Here is a 19,642-nt window from a genome sequence, read left to right on the forward strand (position 1 = left end):
CTTCCTTGAACTTGCCTTCCTGGTGTAGCCGGCGGACGTGGGCCAGCAGGGGGCTCCGGTCTGTGTCCTGTAGCCGGAAAATGCTGACCAGCGGCTCCATGAGACTCGGGGGACTCTCAGCCAGGACCCTGAGCGCACGGGCCTGCAGCTGCTTCAGCCCCGGGCTGCCCTGGAAGTCCCAGACCCGGCCTCAGCTGGCAGTGGCGTCCTGTGGCCGGGGGCTCGGAGCCAGGCGGGCAAGGCCCGGGGCGGAGGGGGCCCCGGTGTGGGACGTGTGCGGCTGCCAGGAGGCTGGGGGGTCAGTCCCACAGGCTGAGCACCCACCCCCACCACTGGGGGCAGCCCCGCGGACTGCAGAGGCCCCGTCAGCTGAGCACAGGGCCCACGGCGCTGAGGCGGGTGCACGGGGAGGGCGGTCACGTCTTTGGAGCGTCCGGTGGGCCTGAGGGTGGGGCTCACCTGGGGGGGCGCTGCTGGAGGCTGAGACTGCAGCCAGAGCTCCAGCTCCCGGGTGACCCAGGCCTCCAGGGCGGGGCCCTTCCACCGCCGGGCCCTGTTGCCCTCCAGCAGGTCCAGGAGGCCTGCCCGCGGGTCGGCCAGGGCGGCGAATCCACGCCAGGCTTCCTCCTTGAGCTGCGGAGACACGAAACCTCTGTTGCTAGAGCTCGCCTGCTGGCCCCGGCCTTGCACAGCAGCGCTCAGATGAGTTTGTTGGAGACAGAGCAGCGACCACCAGGCAGCACCCTGACTTCTGGGTGTCTCCTGCGCCGAGGTTCCGCCTTGTTCCTAACCCCCACACCCTGAGGGGGTGCCTGGACACGCTCCGAGCTGCCCCACGCACTGCCCCGCCCCTGCTCTGTGGTGTCTGAGCTTGGACAGTGGGCAGCGTGGCACCGTCCACTGGTCTGAGTCCCGGACCGGCTCTGGAGAGTGAGCGCTGAGCGGAGGTGACATGTGTCCCCGCGAGGCAGAGGCTTCAAGCACTGGCCACTGAGTAAGGGCACTTGGAATAGTCATGCAGATTTGTGTGCAACAAGCCTCTCATCCACCAAAAATAAAGACCCACAGACGGTGTCTTCGCGGCCAGAAACAAAGAGGACCCACCTTTGCGTGGAAGTAAGTCCCACATCCGTGCCAGGAGGCACTGTGGTGAAAGCCGGGAAGCAGGCGAGGCGGAGGGCAACGGGAGCCCCACCAAAGCCAGAGGCGCGGGCCTGCCAGGACCGACCGGGAAGGCAGACAGACAGACAGATGGACAGACTGGGGTCAGCAGCCGGAGCCCTGAGGAGTGTGGGGCTGATCCGCACAGCCCAGGGCTGCCAGGGCGGCCGCGGGAACGGGGTGGGGCAGAGCCACACGGTCCCATCTGAGCTCTCGGGAACCACATAGAACCCACGGAACAGAAGCTTCCTGGAGAAAGAACCAGTGACAGCTGAACGGGCCACCACTGCTAAGGGGTTTGGGTCCCTGCTGAAGTGTTTCCCGCCCACCAGGCAGAACCGCAAGTGCTTCCAGAAACACACAAACGGGCCGTAGTTTCCGCTGCCGCCAGCCATCTGGAGGGCGGGACGGAGGGGTGCGCTCCCACCTCCCATGGGTGCCAGACGCAAGGCACAAAGGCTCACGGAAGCCATGGGCACCCGGGACTGGGCGGGGCCAGCCTCAGATGCTGGGAAGCTTGTCCTCGCTGGTCACCACAGCCACATGGCCACGTTCCCTACACCAAACCTCCATGCTGTGGGACACAAAAATTTCAAAAGCAAAGAGTTTTCGGCTTTTGCAAAAATGTCAAGTTTCCCCAGCTGACGGCAGCAGCTGCCCCCATGCCTGCATGCAGGCCGGGGAGAGGGGGCACATGGACCGGCGCTGGTGGCTCGGGTCTCAGGGAGCCCAGGGCTGACCCCCAATGCAGACAGAGTGACGGCCCATGAGCTGGTGACCTGTTATCCAGGTGGCATGTCCCCCGACACCAGGCAGCCGGGTGGCAGCCAGAGAGCAGGGAGCTGCCCTCAGCGTCCCCTCCCTTCTGGAAGTGGCCCTGCTTGGACGCCTGCCACCTCCTCAAGCTGCATGGGGTGAGGTCAGCACCGAGGACGGACCTCGTCCCTCCAGCTGCTCTGGGGCTTGTGGCTAGGCAGCACTGACTTCTGTGTCCTTCCCAGACCTAGGGCCACCGTGCTGGTTGGCTGCCGCAGGGAGCAAAGGGCAGGGCAGGAGCGCCGAGCACCAGGCCGTGCCACGATGAGGCATGGCCTGGGGACGCAGCTGCCATAGGATCTTGGCAGGGCCACCTCCTCCTGCCAGATGCACACGGCCCCTGATGGCCAGGCAGGCTGTGCGGCCACCCTCCCTGGGAGACGCTGCCGTGGACAAGGCCTGGCCTCGGTGGGCCAGTGGGAGCCCTGGCCCCGCGCAGCGCATAGGTGGTCACAGCCCACCAGGCCTGCTGTTCTGTGCATGAGCTGGGGGCAGCCCCACCCCCCAGCTCCAGGCCTCCGGAGCCCGTGTCACCAGCATGTCAGACGGGACGGCCCACGGAGGCCCGTGGCCAGCCACCCCGAGCCCCGTGCTTACCTGCTGCAGCTCCCGCGAGGACCACAGCGTCTGCAGGGTCTGCAGGAACACACGCACTTCCTGGCCTGGGGGGGCAAGACAGGGCCATGGAGGGGCCATGTGAGGGGCTGGGGCTACTGAAAGCCCACTGGCCACATGGGACCAATGCCGGAGGCTCAGCACCTACACTACCCCCACAGTCCCTTCCCTGTGGCTGCTCCCTAGGTGGGCTTCCACCCACAGCCTGGGAGCCATGCTGGTCCGCAGGTCTCCGAACGGCCGTGCCATGTGATCGGGGGGGCATCCGACGGCAGGGCCAAGCCCGCAGCACTGACCAGGCCCCGCATGGCACGTCTAGTGGGGTCCAGCACCCCGCCTTTCTATGTCATGCCACAGCCCACTCTCCATGGCCCCTCTTGAGGCCCCAAAGTGGTCCGGGCTGGGTCTCCTCCTTTTTACACCCTGGCTCCTGCTGTGCCCCAGGCAGGCACCCCACCACCACCCACGACCACGGCCAGGTGTTCCGGGGGCCCCACCATGGTCCTGCTGCTTGTCTGAGCCCTGGCCCCTGCGTGGCCTGGAGACCGTGGAGCAGCGCGCAGCCCAGTGCTGGCTCGGGAGAAGCCTGCGGGACACCAGGCCCAGCAGAGGTCAGGGACGCCCCACCGTGGACAAGGACATAGCCCTTGACCAGGTCCAAGGTCAACACCAAGGAGAGCCAGCGGGGAGGCCAAGGGCCCAGGGACCCAGCTCTGAGTCACCCACAGCCCCCAGCACCCCGGCTACCCCGCCTCCACCGCCACCTGGGGCTGCGCAGACCTTGCCCCCAGCCGCCAGGCCCCAGGCCCGCTGCCCTCTCCTCGCTGAGCAGGCTCTGCAGGGACAGACTTCCCGCACCTCCCTGGGCTCTGAGCCGGGGAGGACCAGAGGGGCGGCAGCCAAGGTGAGCGGGGCTCCTGGTGGTCCCTGACCCCCCAGGGATGGGGAGTGGCCCTGGCACCCACCCAGGCCCAACCAGACCCCCCACGGTGGGGTCAGCGGTCAGAGTCAGGATCTGCACGGGAGAGGGGAGGTTACTAAGGGACTTTCCCACTGAACTCTGGGGATCAGGAGACAGCAAATCTCCCCAAGAACAGAGGGGATGACATGCTGCCAGGTCCCGGCGGCCAATAGGGCCCAAGGGAGAGGCCCCAGGTGGGGGCAGCCCAGCCAAGCCCCAGAGGGCAGCCACCAGGACACAGGCTCAGTGACCCAGGCCAGATACCAGGGGTTGGACTGCTGACCTCTGACCCTTGACCTGCGGCACAGGAGAAGGAGGGGCTTGCCAGGGCACTCAGGACACTTAAGTGTTCACCCTGGCATCCATCACTGCGGCTCATTCAGGACCAGGGAGGGCGTCTGCCCAGCAGGTGAGGACACAGCTCACACGTGGACTCTGGTCACCGCTTACAAACAACGCAGAGAACCGCGCGTCGAGAGGGCTTCCTTAGCCCACGAGGGTAGCTCTGATGGCCCCCAGACACAGAGCCTGGCTGAATGTCCCTGTGTGGGGAAGTCCTGCAGGACCTGCGGTCCCCACCCGGCCCTGAGGGCAGCCGGGAACAGTTGCCCTGACAACGAACTGTCCGTCAGAGGGTGGAGCACCAGCTGTCAGCCAGGAGGGGTGTGGAGGGACGGGGCCTGCACTTGACCAAGTGGCAGAAGCCAGCCTGTGTGACTCCAACCCTGGGCATCCTGGAAGAGGCCAAACTGCGGAGGCGGAGGCAGTGAGGAGGTCAGGGCAGGGGCAGCCGGAGAACGGGGGGTGGGGGGGCTCAGGGGCTCTTGGGGCAGCGGAAGGGTCTTTGTGCTGCTGGGACAGAGGACACACGGCCTCAGACATCTGTACAAACCGCAGACCGTGCCACATTGAGCATGAACCTCACATCGACTGTGCACTGGGTGACAACGACGCGTCAACAGTGACAAAGACGAACAGACTCTCAGCCAACGCAGCCACCGGGAGGGGCAGGGGCAGCAGGGGGCACCCTGCAGATGGCGAGGCTCTCGCTGCAGCCCCCATCCCGTGGTCACCCCCCCGGCCAGGCTCTCCCTGTCCGCACGCACTCGGGGCAGCCCTCCCTTCTTCCTGAATGAGTCCTGTCTGGTGACGAAACACCCAGGTCAGTGCTGTTTCCGTCGACAGTAGGGTCACGGACTGTGACGGGCAGACAGCCCTGCAGGGCGCTGCTAAGGGGGAGGCTGTGGCCATGGGGCCTCCGGGAAATCTCTGCACTGTCTTAATTTTGCTGTGGATCTAAAATTGCTGCCCCAAAATGCCTTTAAAAATAAAAACAAAAGCATCGTTACTCATTGACAAAATGACTACATATGGAGAAAGCCATAAGGAATCTAGGGACACGTTATTAGAATTAATAACAAGCTTAGCTCAGGTGCTCAACACAGGCCAATGGCTTCCCTGCAAGGTACGGAGTTGGCCACAAAGTCCATTTAGTGTTTTCCGTAAAATAGGGGACGCATTTTTCAGTTTCACCAATAACTGTATTGATTTGGATATTCTGAGTATGATGGCTGTTCTCCTGCTATTGGCTTCTCGTGGGGAGAGGCCGGGGGTTGCTAACCATCTTCCAGTGCATAAGGCGGCCCCACAGCAGAGAATCATTCGGCCAAAACGTCATTAGTTCCAAGAAACTCCACAAACCCCTCTGACACATTGATCGGTCAGTCACAGCACCTTCTCCATACACGGCACAAATCTTTCCTTGCTTTTCAGTTGTGTTTTTACCCTTCTTTTTTTTTCTTTTTTTAAACAATGAGAACTTTTTTCTTTTAATTTTTATGTATTGATTTTAGAGACAGGACAGAGAGAGAGAAACATCAGTTTGTTCTTGCACTTACTGATGCGTCACTGGTTGATTCTTGCATGTGCCCTGACTGGGGGTCAAGCTCACAATCTTGGTGCGACAAGATGATGCTTGAACCAACTGAGCTACCCGGCCAGCGCTGTTTTTACCCTTCTTGAAATAATAAAGCACAATATGCCGAAAATGTTGCATAGCTTCTTCCATTTGCAATATTAAAATGGTTGCACAGTAATTCACCGATGTTGATAAGTTTCTTAAACTGCACGCTGACAGGACAGCTGTCACAGCATAATCTAACAAAATTGTTTTGAATGAAGTTAAAGACAGCTAAGTGCTACTAGAGCCATTCGGAAAGTACTAAGTGGACTTTTTGGCCACCCCAATAGCTACACCCAGAAACATTTAAAAAGTGTCAGGGACAGTGGCAAAAATCCCCAAGTCCTAGGGATAAATCTAACAAAATCTGTTCATGAAAAAACCACAAAACATCACTGAAACAAAAAAGGAGCCAAGGAAGGGAGGACTCGGTCACACAATCGATGACGTAGAGCTGTAGTTCACCCAGAATTCACCAACAGGTGCCACACAGCTTGACCCAAACAGCAGTGCACGTGCAGTATGTGCATGGTTGTATGGGGGCGATGCGTGTGAGTGTACATGTGTGTGCCCATGCACACATGTGCATACACACACGAGGGCACGAATGTGAGAGCACATGCACGCACCAGTACATATGTGCGCATGAAAGTGCAAGGCACACATGCATGCAGCGCACATGCAAGTGCATGCATGCATACAGGTCTGTACATGAATGTGTGCACAAAGCACTGCATGCATTTGTGTGCACTTGTGCACACAATGCATATATGTATCACATGTGCGTGTGTGTAAGTGCACAAGTACATGAGTGTGGATGTATTGCATGTGGGTATGTGTGTGCGTGCAAAGTGTGTAGGCATACATGTACATGCATGTGTGTGTGTGTGTGTGAGTATATGTGCATATGAGTGGGTGTGGTGGGCAGGCCTGCAGTGCTGTCTTAGCCAACCTCACAGAGAGGGACATCCCAGGGGCTGGAGAAGCCAGCCCACCCCATACCAGCTACAGTGATTAAGGCCGAGTGGGCCCAGGGAGGGGCTGACATGGACAAGCAGGACTAACTGGAGTGACCCAGAGTCCAGGTGCCTGCGCATCCTCATTGGAAACAATGACATGGGCCCCCACCCACACCTAAGCGAATCCACCCGGGGTGGTAGCTCTGCCACATAGACAGGGCCTCGGAAGGGACCAGGACAGCGTCCACATGACCCTGGTGGGGTGGTCTCCTGAGGACACGGTGACATAAAGGATCCTACCAATTGGAAGGGCCTCCTGCCAGACATTGGCAGGGCTGAAGTGCTCAAGTGGTCGCCCCCTTGTCGGCCTGCAGGCCAGGGCTGAGGCCCTGCTCTGCCCACGCTTAGGTGGGGCCCCGGGTGTGCCATCCAGGGCTGAGGGCATGGTGGGCCCCACCCTCACACAGTGCTGTAGGGGCGGACTCACCACCCAGGGTGAGGCCCTGAGAGAAGGAGGGGTCCTGCCCGGGGGCCTGAAGACACCCCATGCACCATTTCCCCACGGACACCACCAAACCCTGAACCCAGCCCTCCAGGCCCTGCCCCCAAGACACCGGGTCTCTGTCCCCTGAGACCTTGGGTCCCTGCACCCCCAACCCTGGGTGCCTGCTCCTGTCTCTGGCTGGCCCGATGGCTGGAGCAGACCCCACTGGGGGAGCATCTGGGGTGGTGGGTGCCTGGGACGGAGCGCTGCACTGCAACCCTTGGAACCAGTTCTCAGGGCGAAATCAGAAGCCAGCTCTGCATTCGGGACACCCACAGCCCCCACCCCCGGCAGCCGGGACCCCAGGCTGTCCCTGCACACCCCTCCTTGGGGCCTGGGCGCAGGGTCGAGGTGCCACGTGGGACCCCCGGCTTCCACGCCCGCAGCACCTGGCAGGATGGATAAAATGCCTTTGTGCCCAGCCAGGAGCCCGGGGGCAGCACCAGCCCTGGGGGACCGGCTGCAGTGCACACCCGCCCCACGCCCCGGCCTCCCCTGCACTGGGGCTCCCGTCCTACTCCCTGAAGGGTCCTGAGGCCACAGCCAGTTCTCTGTGTTGGTCGTCAAGGGAGTGGGGCCACGTGTCCCATCCCCCGAGGGCTGGTGGCGCCTGCACACTTGGTCCACACTGGAGGCTATGCCGCATGCTCCAGCCCCACCAAGAGCTGCAGCGCCCAGACCCTCCTACCCGGGGCCCCTGCCCAGTGCACACACGTGTACCCTGGGCACAGAATGCTGCACACGCACATGCACCCCACACAGCCCACACATGGATCCCGCATGTGCACCCCGAGCAACACCCTATGCATACACCGTGCGCGTATGCACACACACAAAGACACGTGTCATGCTCACATGTGCACACTCCCCACACGCGCAACCTGTACACCCCCACCCAGCCCTGCCACACCCAGCCCAGCAAACTCAGGGCCGCATGGGACACAGACTCACCCACGGAACAGCATTCACCACCAGCATGGTCTCCGGCAGTGGGGTCTCCGGCAGCGGGGTCTCTGGCAGCGGGGTCTCCGGCAGTGGGGTCACACGCAGCGAGGTCTCCGGCAGCGGGGTCACACGCAGCGAGGTCTCCGGCAGCGGGGTCTCCGGCAGCGGGGTCACACACAGCGAGGTCTCCGGCAGCGGGGTCTCTGGCAGTGGGGTCACACGCAGCGGGGTCTCCGGCAGTGCGGTCTCTGGCAGCGGGGTCACACGCAGCGGGGTCTCTGGCAGCGGGGTCTCCGGCAGCACAGTGTTTGGGGTCCATCCTCAGGGCAGGGTGGGCCAGGCCAGGAGGCAGCAGGCAGCTCGAGGAGAATGGAACTAGAGAAGAGGGACAATTTGGCTCTGGGTTCCACATGGAAGGGAGAAGGGACCCCAACAGGCAGGCATGCAGTGCCCACCTCTGTGGTCTCGAAGGTATGGGGGGGCCCAGGCAGCCTTGGCTTCCCCTGCCAGACCGCAGAGGAGGACCCACCACGAGGCCCCACGAGCTCACCCGCACGGCACACCCAGCTCTGTCAGCCTTTGTGCCCAGCGGTTCCTTCTCTGCTTTTCCTTAGTCTTGTCAGCAATCTTCCCAAAGAACTAGTGTTTGATTTTGTGAACGTCATGCTCTCCGATTTAGTGTTTCATTAATTGAGCTTTTCTCTTCATCAGCGCCCTCTTCTTCCTCCCGGTTTCTTTGGTTTGCTTTTGACATTGGAGGTGTAGTTTCCTTCCTTGAATGCCCTTTGGTTAAACGCAGGCTCCCTGAATGTGCTTTTCTTCCCACGGCCTGGAGATGTTCCTCTTCCTCCCAACACCCACTGCTGCCTCTCCTTTCCTTTCCAGGAACCTGTTACTTCTCTTGAGAAAACCCCACACTGCCCTTCCCCTCCGATGTCTCTGGATGCGATTCACTGGCTCGGTCACTTCACAGGACACGCACACGCCTGTCTGCCTCAGTGGACTCATGAGACGACACTACGCCGGCAGTCTGCGCGGAGGGTGTGGGCCGCAGCAGTTGGGATGGTAGGGCCACAGAGCAGGTGGGAGCATGCAGCGGGAGGTGGCTGGTGCCTCAGCGGCTGTGACCCGTGAGCCAGGATGGTGACCCTGAGCAAACACTGCTGGGGGATGAGGGAGGGTGCGGGAGTGGGAGCAGGGTCCGGCGAGGGGCATCGATACTGGGGAGTTCAGGAAGCACAGGAGCGTGGGAGACTCAGTCTCCGCCGGGGAGCGAGCAGGCCTTTGGTGGGCACGGGCGTCTGCATTCTCTGGAGCTGAGTGGCTGCCCGGCGCCCTCGTCCGCACGCCTCCCACGCCCCAGGTGGGGACTCTGAGTCTCAGAGAGCAGCCCCAGCCACCCCGGGAGGACACACAGCCACAGCGGAGCAGAGTGGCTCCTGAGACACAGCCCACCCACCCCACAGGCCCAGCGGGAAAGGAGGGCGGCCAGCATGGAAAGTGAGCCAGACCTCTCAGAGACAGCTGAGCTCTGGGCTGCAGCAGTCCCAACACAAGGCTCCCTGCACCCTGGAGGCCACACTGGCTGCAATGCAGGGCAAAGGGCACCTCCGTCTACGGGGGCCTTCCGGGGTCGGGGGCCGTGGCGGGTCACGTTGTGTCCACTTGGCAAGGCTGTGGTGCCGAGGTAGTCAAAAGGGTGGAAGTCTGTTTCAGGTGCGCTTCGCGTGTAGGCAGTAGACTTGTAGCAACCAGATCCCCCTCCGTAATGGGGGGGGCATCAACCAGTTGAAGGCCTTCAGAGAATGACAGGCTCCCAGGGAAGCGGGAACTCGGCCTCAGCCGGCCTTGGTCTTGGCCTTGCCTTGGCCTTCAGCCGCAGCGCCAGCTCTGCTGGGTCTGCAGCCCGTCGGCCTTCCCTCGGGCTTGGCACTTGCCAGCCCCCACGATGGCGCGAGCTCATCCCTTGAACTCAGTGAACCGCTCCCTCCGCGCACAGGTGCGGGCGCTGCTGCTCCGGGACCTCCCAGACCAGGACACGAAACAAACGAAGCCGCGTTTCCCGCGGAGGCGGCAGGAGGGGGCGCTGTCGCCCACCTCCCGGGACAGAATCCCCGCTCCCGGCCCAGCGGCTCCGCGACCCGGCGGGGAGAACCCGTCCCCTCCCCGAGCCCTGGCTTTCCCCCGGCGGACTCCATCGGAACCCTCTCCCAACGTCCCCCTTTTCTCCATAAAATAACACGCCTCCGTTTTGCGGGGCCGGCTTCTCCACAGCATGCTTGTCCTGAATAGCAAGTCTCTGCTATTCCCCCCAAATCTATTTCTGCTGGTAAAATAACTTTTATTTTTGAGGTCACTGGGACCCTCTGAAAGATGGGGGCGCCGGGGTCCCCAGAAATGTGGCTGGGTCACTGTCACCACCTGCTTCCCCCGCGGGAGCCCAGCGGCCTCCCCTCTGGCTGCGGGTGGAAGTCGGTCCCCGGAACAGGCTTCCGGTGTCCCCACCCGGAGATGGGCCGACCCGCCCTCGGGTCCCTCCCAGCGGCGTCCCTCCGCAGCACTGGCCGCTGGCGTGGGGGACCACTCGTGGCCTGTGGCCCAGGACGTGCTGCAGGCGCAGCCCCGCCCGCAGAGCCCGGAGGACCAGGGCTTCGCGCCTGTCGGACACGGCCCGCGGGCTGGCGGGGAGGGGGCGACGGCGGCCACTAAGGGGCGCTGGGCTGAGCCCCTGCCCACCGCAGACCCTCCGCGCAGCGCCGCCGCCTGCGCCCCAGCCGACCCCAAGCCGGCCCCACCTCAGCCCGCACCCGGAGGGTCGCTCACCTGAGCCCGCGGGATCCGCCCGGAACTTGGCGCAGCCGCGGCAGCAGCGGCAGCAACGGACCCGGACGGCTTTCCCCGGAGCACCCAGGCCAACGCAGCCGGGCCGGCTCTGGTCCGCTGGCCGCGAGGCGCGGACACTCGGAGCTTTCCCGCAGGCGGCCGGAGAGGCGGGACAGAAACGGAAATGGGCGGTCCGGGGCGGAACTGACAGAGAAGGGGCGGGGCCATCTCCCGGAGGGGCCGGGCTGCTGGGAGGGGGCGTGGTCAGGACGGCGGGGGGCGGGGCCATCTCCCGGAGGGGCCGGGCTGCTGGGGGGGGCGTGGTCAGGACGGCGGGGGGCGGGACCAGCTCCCGGAGGGGCCGGGCTGCTGGGAGGGGGCGTGGTCAGGACGGCGGGGGGCGGGGCCATCTCCCGGAGGGCCGGGCTGCTGGGGGCGTGGTCAGGACGGCGGGGGGCGGGGCCAGATCCCGGAGGGGCCGGGCTGCTGGGAGGGGGCGTGGTCAGGACGGCGGGGAGGGCGGGGCCAGCTCCCGGAGGGGCCGGGCTGCTGGGCGGGGCGCGGTCAGGGCGGGACCATGCCGTGGTGGGCGGGGCTGACGCGGGAAGGGGTGGGGCTGCTCTGTCGCCAGGGGGCGCCAAGGACAGCAGGAGGCGTGGCGCACCTGGCGCTCACCGATCCTGCCTGCGTGCAAGTGCCCCGCGGTCCTCCGTTCCTGGCTCCCCACCGGCCTCGAAGGAGCACCACAGCCCGAGCCCACCTCCAGACCCAGACGTCCCTGCTCCGCGGCCCTTGGTGGCCCGGTCATCCCACCGGGCCCCTCACAGGACCCCACCCCGCCACCTGCCGCGCTCCTGACCGGAAGCAACGACTTCGGCCGCGGCCAGACAGGTGCCGACGCCACCATGCCCTCGCTCGGGGACCTGGTGCTCGACTGGCAGCGGGGTGTGCAGGCTGTGGCGCGCGGGGACTGGGGCTGCGCCCTGCGCCTCTTCTCGGGCGTCCCGGAGCCGCCCGCAAAAATGTGCTTCAACGTGGGCTGCGTACACCTGCTGGCCGGGGACCCCGAGGCCGCGCTGCGGGTGAGCCACGGCGCCCCACGACTGGTCGCTGAGACCCTGCCCCTGGGGGAGGCTGCTTTGTGGCACTGGGGGGGCCTTACCGCGCTCCGGCCAATGCTAAACACCCAGCTGCAGGGATGAGCCCCGCCCCTCCTCCGGGGGGTCACCTGGGGGTGTCAGTCCAGTGTTCTGCCTCAGTGAGCACCTGAGGCAGGTGAGAGCTGTGTGGTCAACGGACCCCGAGCTGAGTCAGGGCCAACATAGGGGTGCAGGGGGTCCTCGCTGCCTCCACCACCTGACGACCCTGTGCCGCTCTGCAGTCACGGGGAAGGCGGGGTCCAACACTGGCTCAGGTGCTCACGGAGGTGCTAACGCACCTGGAAACAAGCTCAAGGCTGGGTCCGGCTGGGAAGGGGCTTTCCTGTCCCTGAATGGGTGGGGCTTGGCGCAGGGGGCTTCAGCAGATGTCTGGGGTGACAGTGAGGAGACAGGTCTGTGCCCAAAGCCCAGATGTGAGCGCTCACCTGTCTCCCAACCTGCTCCTCCAAACAGAACCAAGAGCACAGGGGTGCACAGCGGCACACACACCTGGCCCCCCCAGGGGTGGCTCAGGGCCACGCCGCCCTTTAAGGGCTCTGTGCTTCTCCAGCGATGATGGTCCCCAACTTCTGGAAAGAACCAGGTTCCTAGATCGAGGAAGGCTGCTCCAATGAGAGCGGCGGGCGAGATGTGGAATCACATTCATGTCGGTGTCGCCCAGAGTCCCCCGCAGGAGGGACTGGGGACCCGCCATAGCTGCTGACCCCGTGCAAACCCACGGTGCTCCGCAACCTTTCCCGTTTAACTGCTGTCCAAGGAAGGGACTCTGATCAGTGGACACCAGGTGCTTCCGCGGCCACCACAGGTGTCGGGCCATCCAGTCACAACTCCGTGTAAACTGATTTGACTAGGGAGAGGGGACACAGGCTGTGGCAGAGGGGTCCACGTGACGGATTCTCCCCCCTGAGAGGAGGAGCCTCATGCTCTCTCAAGCCCCTGAAACTAAGTAGCAGTTGAACGGGCACATTAGCTGGAAATAGGGAGATTTTAAAAAGCAGATGGAACAGCGACCATTAATTGTTGTTTTGGGGAGCGGCATGGGGTGCGGAGGGGCATGCTGGGACTGTGCTCTGCCGTTTGGGCTCCGCACGAGCCTTGATCTGGCTGCTCCGGGGGGCGGGCAACAAACAAACAGGTTTTACTGGCCCTGAGTGGTCCCCCCCACAGAACCTTAGACTCTGGGTTAGGTCCAGTTCAACAAGCCCCCCACTGGGCTGTACCTGCCGGGGACGGAGCACAGCACTCCTTCCACGGCCTCTGCCCTCGTGGGGAACAGACACGTCACTTCTGAGTGTGGTTTGAGGAAGAGCGGTGCTGCTGTTCTTTCTGATCCTACTATTTTGGGTGTGAGCTCCCAAAAATAGGATTCCCAAAGGATAAAAGTCTTGCATAACTGCACTCCCCCCGAGGTGATGAGCATCCATGTGTGGGACTGTCTCCTTGTCCTCGTGGTAAACAAAGTAGTTTGTGACACCACCTCGCTGTGCTCTGAGCCGCTCACAAGGCACCCAGGGGCCCGGACGGTTCGGACTGTGGCAGTCGAGGGACCTGCATGGCCCTGTGCACCAGGGCATGAGCTCGGGGGCCCTGGACCTGCACAGGGGACTTCCACGGGACCCGTGGGATTCCTTGGCCCGTTACTGGTCACCCGTCTGGACTACATCAGTGGCCTGGGGTGACCGGTTACAGACCTTGGCGTTCCATGAGCGTGTTTATTCCCAGGCATTTGACCAGGCAGTGAGCAAAGACGCCTACCTGGCTGTCGGCTTCTTCCAGCGAGGAGTGGCCAACCTCCAGCTGGAGAGGTGAGCACAGGGCTCCTTGTTCCTTCTCTGACGGCCCCTTGTGCTCCTGCCTCCACCCTCTCCTACCAGTCACCCCTCCTGGGTGGGGGCGGGGCGCAGGGCGGAGCCACGAGGTCTCATGTCTCTGAGAGGCTCACAAGCAGCCGGGCGTCCTCTCATTTGCTCCCCACCATGTCCGCAGTAGCGGGACCGGTGTAGGGACCGAGGGCAGGGCCGCAAGGTGCTTCCAGCACCCAGGGGGCTTGGCGTCTGCATGCTCTCCACGCTGTCTGCACTGCTGCCCTTCCCAGGACAAGCCCCGTAGGGGGCCCCACACTTGGCAGACAGGCTCAGCCCGAGCCTCTCTGGGGGAGGGGGGAGGTGAATGGGGGGTGAGGGAGCTTGCAGCAGGGCCGGCAGGGAAGAGGGGGCATGAGAAGCAGGAGGGAAATGCCCAGGGCACAGCTGGGGCACAAAAGAGGTTCTGGGGGGCAGACAGGTGCAAGGGAGGGAGATGCCCAAAATTCAGAGCCGGGCGCCACCGCACACTAGAGATGTAGTCACATCTGCGTGCTGACCTCTTGACCCCTTTGTGGGGACTGAGTGACTGCCACTGCCCCCAGCAGGTGTCCCTGGAGTGTAGCTCTGGGGGGGCTGGGGCGGAGCTGGGCCCCTTTCCCCACTGAGGCCCTGGACCCCCGCCTGCAGGTCCCAGGAGGCCCTGTCCGACTTCCAGCTGGCCCTGGTGCGGCTGAGGGGGAACCACACCGTTGACTACACACAGCTGGGGCTGCGCTTCCGGCTGCAGGCCTGGGAGGTGGGCCGGGGGCCTCTGGGGGTGCCATCCATGGGCGGGGGTCTGAGTGGTCCTTCGCGGTCCCTTGGCTCCTGCAGGCCCCCTCCTATGGGTCCTGTTGTCTGTTACTGTCAACAGGTGAGGCCGTGTAGACAGAGGCTCCCTCTGGCCAGGGTGCCCCCCAATCCCCGCTGGCCACTCCCCCACCCCGAGGAGGCTGGGCCTGGTAGAAGTAGGGGCACCAGGACGGGGGAGAAGGCGGCCTGGCTCAGGGACAGTGTTGGCACCGAGGGAAGGGCACTGGGAAGACCCCCAAATGCTCCTGGCGACCCAGAAGCACACTGCTGTGGAGCCCTCTGGGCAGCGTGAGGGAGGCCCGTCAGGTGCCGGTCCCCAGCCCAGGGCACTGAGCCACGCAGGTGACTCCCACCTGGCCCAGTGGCAGCATCCCGAGTGGGTGGCCAGCTGGTTGCAGGAGCACCGTGTCACCTGGCAGGACACAGGACAGGTTTCTCTTGCTGGGAAAGCACCTGCTGCCCCCTAGACGTCCCTGATGCCGACAGCCACCACTCCATCCAGTGTGTCCGTCCAACGTCCTTCCATGTGGGAGGGGATGGGGCAGAGCAAGGTAGCCCCCAGCCCAGTGGGGCACAGTGCAGGGAGGCAGAGACCACGATGGGGTCTGGCCTGGGGCACAGTGGGGGTGAGACAGGCCCGAGGATGCCCCAGATGGGAGACGGGCCAGAGCGGTGGGCCTCTGGTGGGGGGGCGTCCTGGGAAGGACCACCACTGAGCCAGGCAGGCTCTGCATGGCTGGGCCCCCAGAAGAGTCCGGGCAGCTGCACCTGCGGTGGGACCCAGTCATGGGACCGGGGGCAGGTCCTGGCCGCCGCCTCACCTTTCACCGGCTCCCAGGTGCTGTTCAATGTGGCGGCAGCGCAGAGCAGGCTGGGGAGCTGGGCCGAGGCCGCCCGCAGCCTAGAGGAAGCCATCTCTGTGGGGCCCGAAGGGGCCTGTGGTGACCTGGATGCTGCCCTGGCCCGAGTGCAGGTGAGGGGACAGGTGAAGAGAACCAAGCCGGCCCCTCAGGCTCCTGAGCTGACCTAGAGTGGCTAATGGGGCTCAGCGCCTACAGTTTGGGGCTCATGTGTGTACAGACCCCCACAGGACTAACTGTGAGCTGAGGAAACTTCCAGAGGAAGGTGGCCCATGTGCCCAGGTGTGGAGGCTGGGCAGGGGCTTTCCAAGGCCTGTGGGGACGGGGTGGGGGCCCCGAGCAAGCCCCTGCTCCGCAGGTGCGGGCCGTCAGCGCTGGGTCGACAGGTCCGGGCCTCCCTCCAGAGACAGGTTCCCCTGCAGCCTCGATGCGTCCCCAGGGGAGAGGTCTTCCGGCCCCACCCGCGGCACCTGGGACGCCTGGGACCCATGGATTTCCTGGGCAAGGCTGAGGTAAAGGGGCAGCTTCTTGCTTCTCGGGCCCCAGGGACTCAGGGGCCAGCAGCGCCCAGCAGGGCGGAGGGGCGGGTGGCCAGGTCCGTGCTGAGTTCTCGGGGACGTGCAGGGCCTGGTGCATGTCCCTGCCAAGGCCTTAGTGGGTAGAGGGTGGGCACAGGGTTGGGGCATGTTCCCAAAGGGGGCGGAACCAGGAGGCAGAGCGAGGGCCCCAGGTGCGGGCCGGCCCGCTGCCGCCTCGCCCAGCTCTCCGGCCTCAGCCTCTCGCCCCCCGCCCGAGGGCCGAGGGAAGGCTGCGCTAGGCTGGCCTGGCAGCTTGTGCCAGGCGGGTCAGGCTGGCGGCGCTGCCGCCACAGGACACGGGAGCAGCGCATCCCCAAGGGCAGGGCGCACGCGGGGAAGCGAGTCCCTGTTTGCTCAAAGGGAATGTCACTCTGGTTTTGAGCCAGTGGCCTCGGGCCAGCCAGACACCCCAGGGTCACCAAGAGCCCTCACACTGTGTGTGACCACATGCCACTTCGGGTGACGTGAGCCCTGCGAGCCTTTGCAGGTCACCTGGCTGAGGCTGGGGGGCTGAGTGGGGGTGGGGCTCTGAGTGGCATTCACTTATCAAATTAGGTCCACTTTTCACTGTAGAAGACTTTCTAAGAAGCAACAGTATTTTAAAATTTGTAATGAAAATAAGTTACAGTGGCCGGCGCAGGTGTCTTCTGTCGAAGTGCACTCTCCCACCTGGCAGCCGTGGGCCCAGGGCAGCCCTGCCCAGCCCATGGGAGACCTGGGGTGGGCAGGCATGCAGGGCAGGGGGAGAGACATCACAGGGCCCCCAGGGGTGTGGCTGGGTGCCCCCTGACCCGGCTGTCCCTCTGCTGTCCCTCACCAGGTGGTGGTGGCCTCTGCCATGCCTGGCGACCAGCACAGGGACATCTGGCCTCAGCAGCCCCCGGTGAGCAGACACCGTCCCTCCAGCCCAGCCTCAGGCATTTTGTGGGGCAGAGCGCGGAGACCTCTCCTGCTGAGGCAGGGAGAGGCCACCCCTGCGCTGAGCCCTCCCTGGGCTCCCCAGCGTCCCTCTGATTGGGGACGGGGGACGGGGGTGGCTGTCCCATCCTGGGCGGAAGTCTGTGAAAATCACAGTCTTGCCTGGGGAGCCCCGCCAGCCCACCGGCCCCTGCCCCTCATCCGGGCATCTGTGTGCTGAGCGGAATGTCACTCTGTGCCCGCAGGTTTGGGACGAGGGTGGTGGAGCCAGGCCCCAGGTTGGCCCCAGGTAGGTAGCGGTGCCTCCCGTGCGCGTGCTTCTCCTGCTGGGGAGATAGACAGGCACGTGGCATGGCTACTCCTGCCAGGGGCCAGGACCGTCACGTCCCCTTTCTGGTTGAAACCGGCCAAGGCCCTGGTACCAGGGCTGTCCAGCATCTCAGCCCTTCCCATGGCCCCATCTGCCCAAGGCCCAGGGCGTCCTCTGTCCTGAGCCCATCCTGGGACCCCCTCTCAGGCCTCACTGGGCCCCAGGCAGTGTGGAGGGACAGCGCAAGGCACCCGGGGAGGGGCACAGGCTGGGCGTGGTCTGCCCTGAGCAGCTCCCACTGCCACCTCCGGGCCTTGGAGAGGGGTCAGCTGCAACTGGTGGGGTTCAAGGCTGCACAGGGCATGGGGGCTCCTCACCGCCCTCACCTTTGGACTCAGGGCTCCCCAGAGGCCCACCCTTTGCAGAGCCTGCAACTGGGGGGCAGCCGGGTGGGCTGTGTGCGCCATGGAGAAGTGAGTCCTGAGAATGGGCCTCTCCCCCCAGGGCCCACAACACAGGCCCCAGGACGCCCCCCGCCGCAGACATGGAGGTCAGATCTGGCCCCGTGGGCCAGGCTGACCACTGCATGCCCGTCTCCTATGGGGAGCAGGTGAGTGAGCCGGGTGGGGAAGGGGTGCTGTAGTACTGGAGGAACCCCACCCCGGGCTGAGCATGGGGACCACAGGGGTCTCAGGCAGGGCAGGCAGCCTCCTTGCCTGCTGGGGCCAGTGCTCTGGTGGCCCCGACAGGCCAGGGCCGTGCCCTCTATGGGCCTTGCACCCCCCTCAGCCACCCTGTCACCTCGCCTCCCCTCCCGGACATGGGACGCCCCGGCGCTGGGTGACGCTGAGGAGGAAGAGACATGGCTCACAGAGAAGGCAGTTCAGTTTCAGGTTCAGTTTATCAAGGCCCCAGTCCAAAAGAGTCACCGTCACTTTGCTCCCCGATGTGCCCCACCGCCTGGGCCCCACCACCTGGTCCCCACCGCCTGGTCCCACCACCCCTGGTCCCACCCGCAGCTTTCCTTGCAGAGGGCCCGCACGGAGCAGGCTGGCAAACAGGTTCCTCCAGGTAAGGGCTTCTGCAGGTGGTGCTGGGTGGGAGCACCCTGTGGAGGGGGCAGGCATGGGCTGGGGGGTGCTGAGAGCCCCGCTTTGACTCCCAAGGGGAGGCTGGCCGCCTTGGCCTCCCTGACGGCAGCCCCTCCAAAATGTCCCCCTGGGGGGTGACGGCCACCTGAGCCCCTGCTCTCACCCCCTCAGCAGGGCAGCTGGCGGCTGGGGGGCCAGACCCCGAACCCTCTGAGGATCCCGTGGGTACTGGGGTAAGAGGGTCCTACTCCCCAGGAACATGGGGTTTCTGAGGCCAGGCCCCGTCCCTCTGAGTGGCCCGGGGGACCCCAGCCGATGCAGCCGCACAATGCCTTAGCCCCAGCCCCGCCCACCCTCTCAGTCCCTGCCCCCATCCCCCGGGCCCAAAGCCCACCCCAGCCATGAAGACGTGGGGCTTCAGAGACCCACCACCTTTGTGCCTGGCCCCAGGGAGTAGCCCCAGGGGGCCCCAAGTGCCCGGTGACTGTCACAGTGCAGTGTGCCTTCACCGTGGCCCTGGAGGTCCCAAGAGGAGCTGACCTGTCTGGCCTGAGGGCCCTGCTGAGCCAGGCCGTCCCTGCGCAGGCCCGGTGTGGGCAGCTCAGGTGGGCACCTCTCGCGCCCGCGGCCCCTGCCCACGCAGCCCGGCAGCCCCTCGCTGCCACGCTGATGAGTCTCTTTGCAGTTACCGGGAGCCGGGCGGCAGTGGGCGCTGGGTCCCCCTGCCTGAGGAGGAGGAGCTGCGGAGGGCCTGGCGGGACGCGGCTTCTGGCCCCACGGGGCTGCAGCTCCGGTGCCGGGTGGGCCTCGGGGAGCGAGGGCCTGGGCCTGCAGGGGCGGCTGTGGGGGAGGCCCAGGACCCCCCAGCCGGCCCCACAGTGTCCCCTCCGCCGCAGGCAGTAGGCGGCCGGCCTGTCCTCCGCCAGGTGGTGGCCCAGCACAGATACGCCGCCCAGCGGCCTGAGGACTTGGACCTGCAGCCGGGGGACACCGTCGATGTCCTGTGTGAAGGTGGGGCAGGCAGCGCCCCTTGCCCGTCACCTGCTGGGGCCCTGGCGCACTCAGGCTGTTGCACAGATGTGGTGTCAGGCCCTGTCCCTTGCAGTGGACCTGGTGTGGCTGGAGGGCCACTGTGACGGCCGCGTCGGCATCTTCCCCAAGAGCTTCGTGGCCCCGGCCGCCGGTGCATGTGAGGGGCCCCGACAGCCGCGGCGCCATCAGCCCTGAGAAGCCCCGTGGCAGGAGGGCACGTAATAAAGGCATCTGCCCCACCGAGGTGTGGAC

The 19,642-nt window shown here is 64.8% G+C and overlaps 2 protein-coding genes across 2 annotated transcripts in view; one reads left to right on the top strand and one right to left on the bottom strand.

The window, feature by feature from the left end:
- EXD3 (exonuclease 3'-5' domain containing 3) overlaps positions 1-3,092 on the bottom strand; it is a 41,410-nt gene extending 38,318 nt beyond the window's left edge. The window contains exons 1-4 of the mRNA XM_090275298.1: positions 3,050-3,092; positions 2,575-2,639; positions 460-633; positions 2-169 (exon numbers count right to left, since the gene is read on the bottom strand). Of these exons, the coding sequence (XP_090131424.1) occupies positions 2-169; positions 460-633; positions 2,575-2,639; positions 3,050-3,092 (450 nt within the window). The remainder of the gene's footprint in view (position 1; positions 170-459; positions 634-2,574; positions 2,640-3,049) is intronic.
- An 8,314-nt stretch (positions 3,093-11,406) lies between these two features.
- NOXA1 (NADPH oxidase activator 1) lies at positions 11,407-19,633 on the top strand. Its single transcript, XM_090275065.1, has 14 exons — positions 11,407-11,866; positions 13,667-13,749; positions 14,437-14,545; positions 15,440-15,574; positions 15,866-15,973; positions 16,860-16,922; positions 17,203-17,246; positions 17,772-17,877; positions 18,299-18,338; positions 18,533-18,591; positions 18,809-18,963; positions 19,044-19,158; positions 19,255-19,369; positions 19,464-19,633. Exons 1-14 carry the CDS (start codon positions 11,690-11,692, stop codon positions 19,583-19,585), a joined length of 1,431 nt encoding a protein of 476 aa, XP_090131191.1. The 5' UTR covers positions 11,407-11,689; the 3' UTR covers positions 19,586-19,633.
- The last annotated feature ends 9 nt before the right edge of the window (positions 19,634-19,642 follow it).

Source organism: Furipterus horrens, unplaced genomic scaffold (assembly GCF_987537825.1).
Source record: "Furipterus horrens unplaced genomic scaffold, mFurHor1.1.pri manual_scaffold_4, whole genome shotgun sequence".
NCBI classification, from domain to species: domain Eukaryota; kingdom Metazoa; phylum Chordata; class Mammalia; order Chiroptera; family Furipteridae; genus Furipterus; species Furipterus horrens.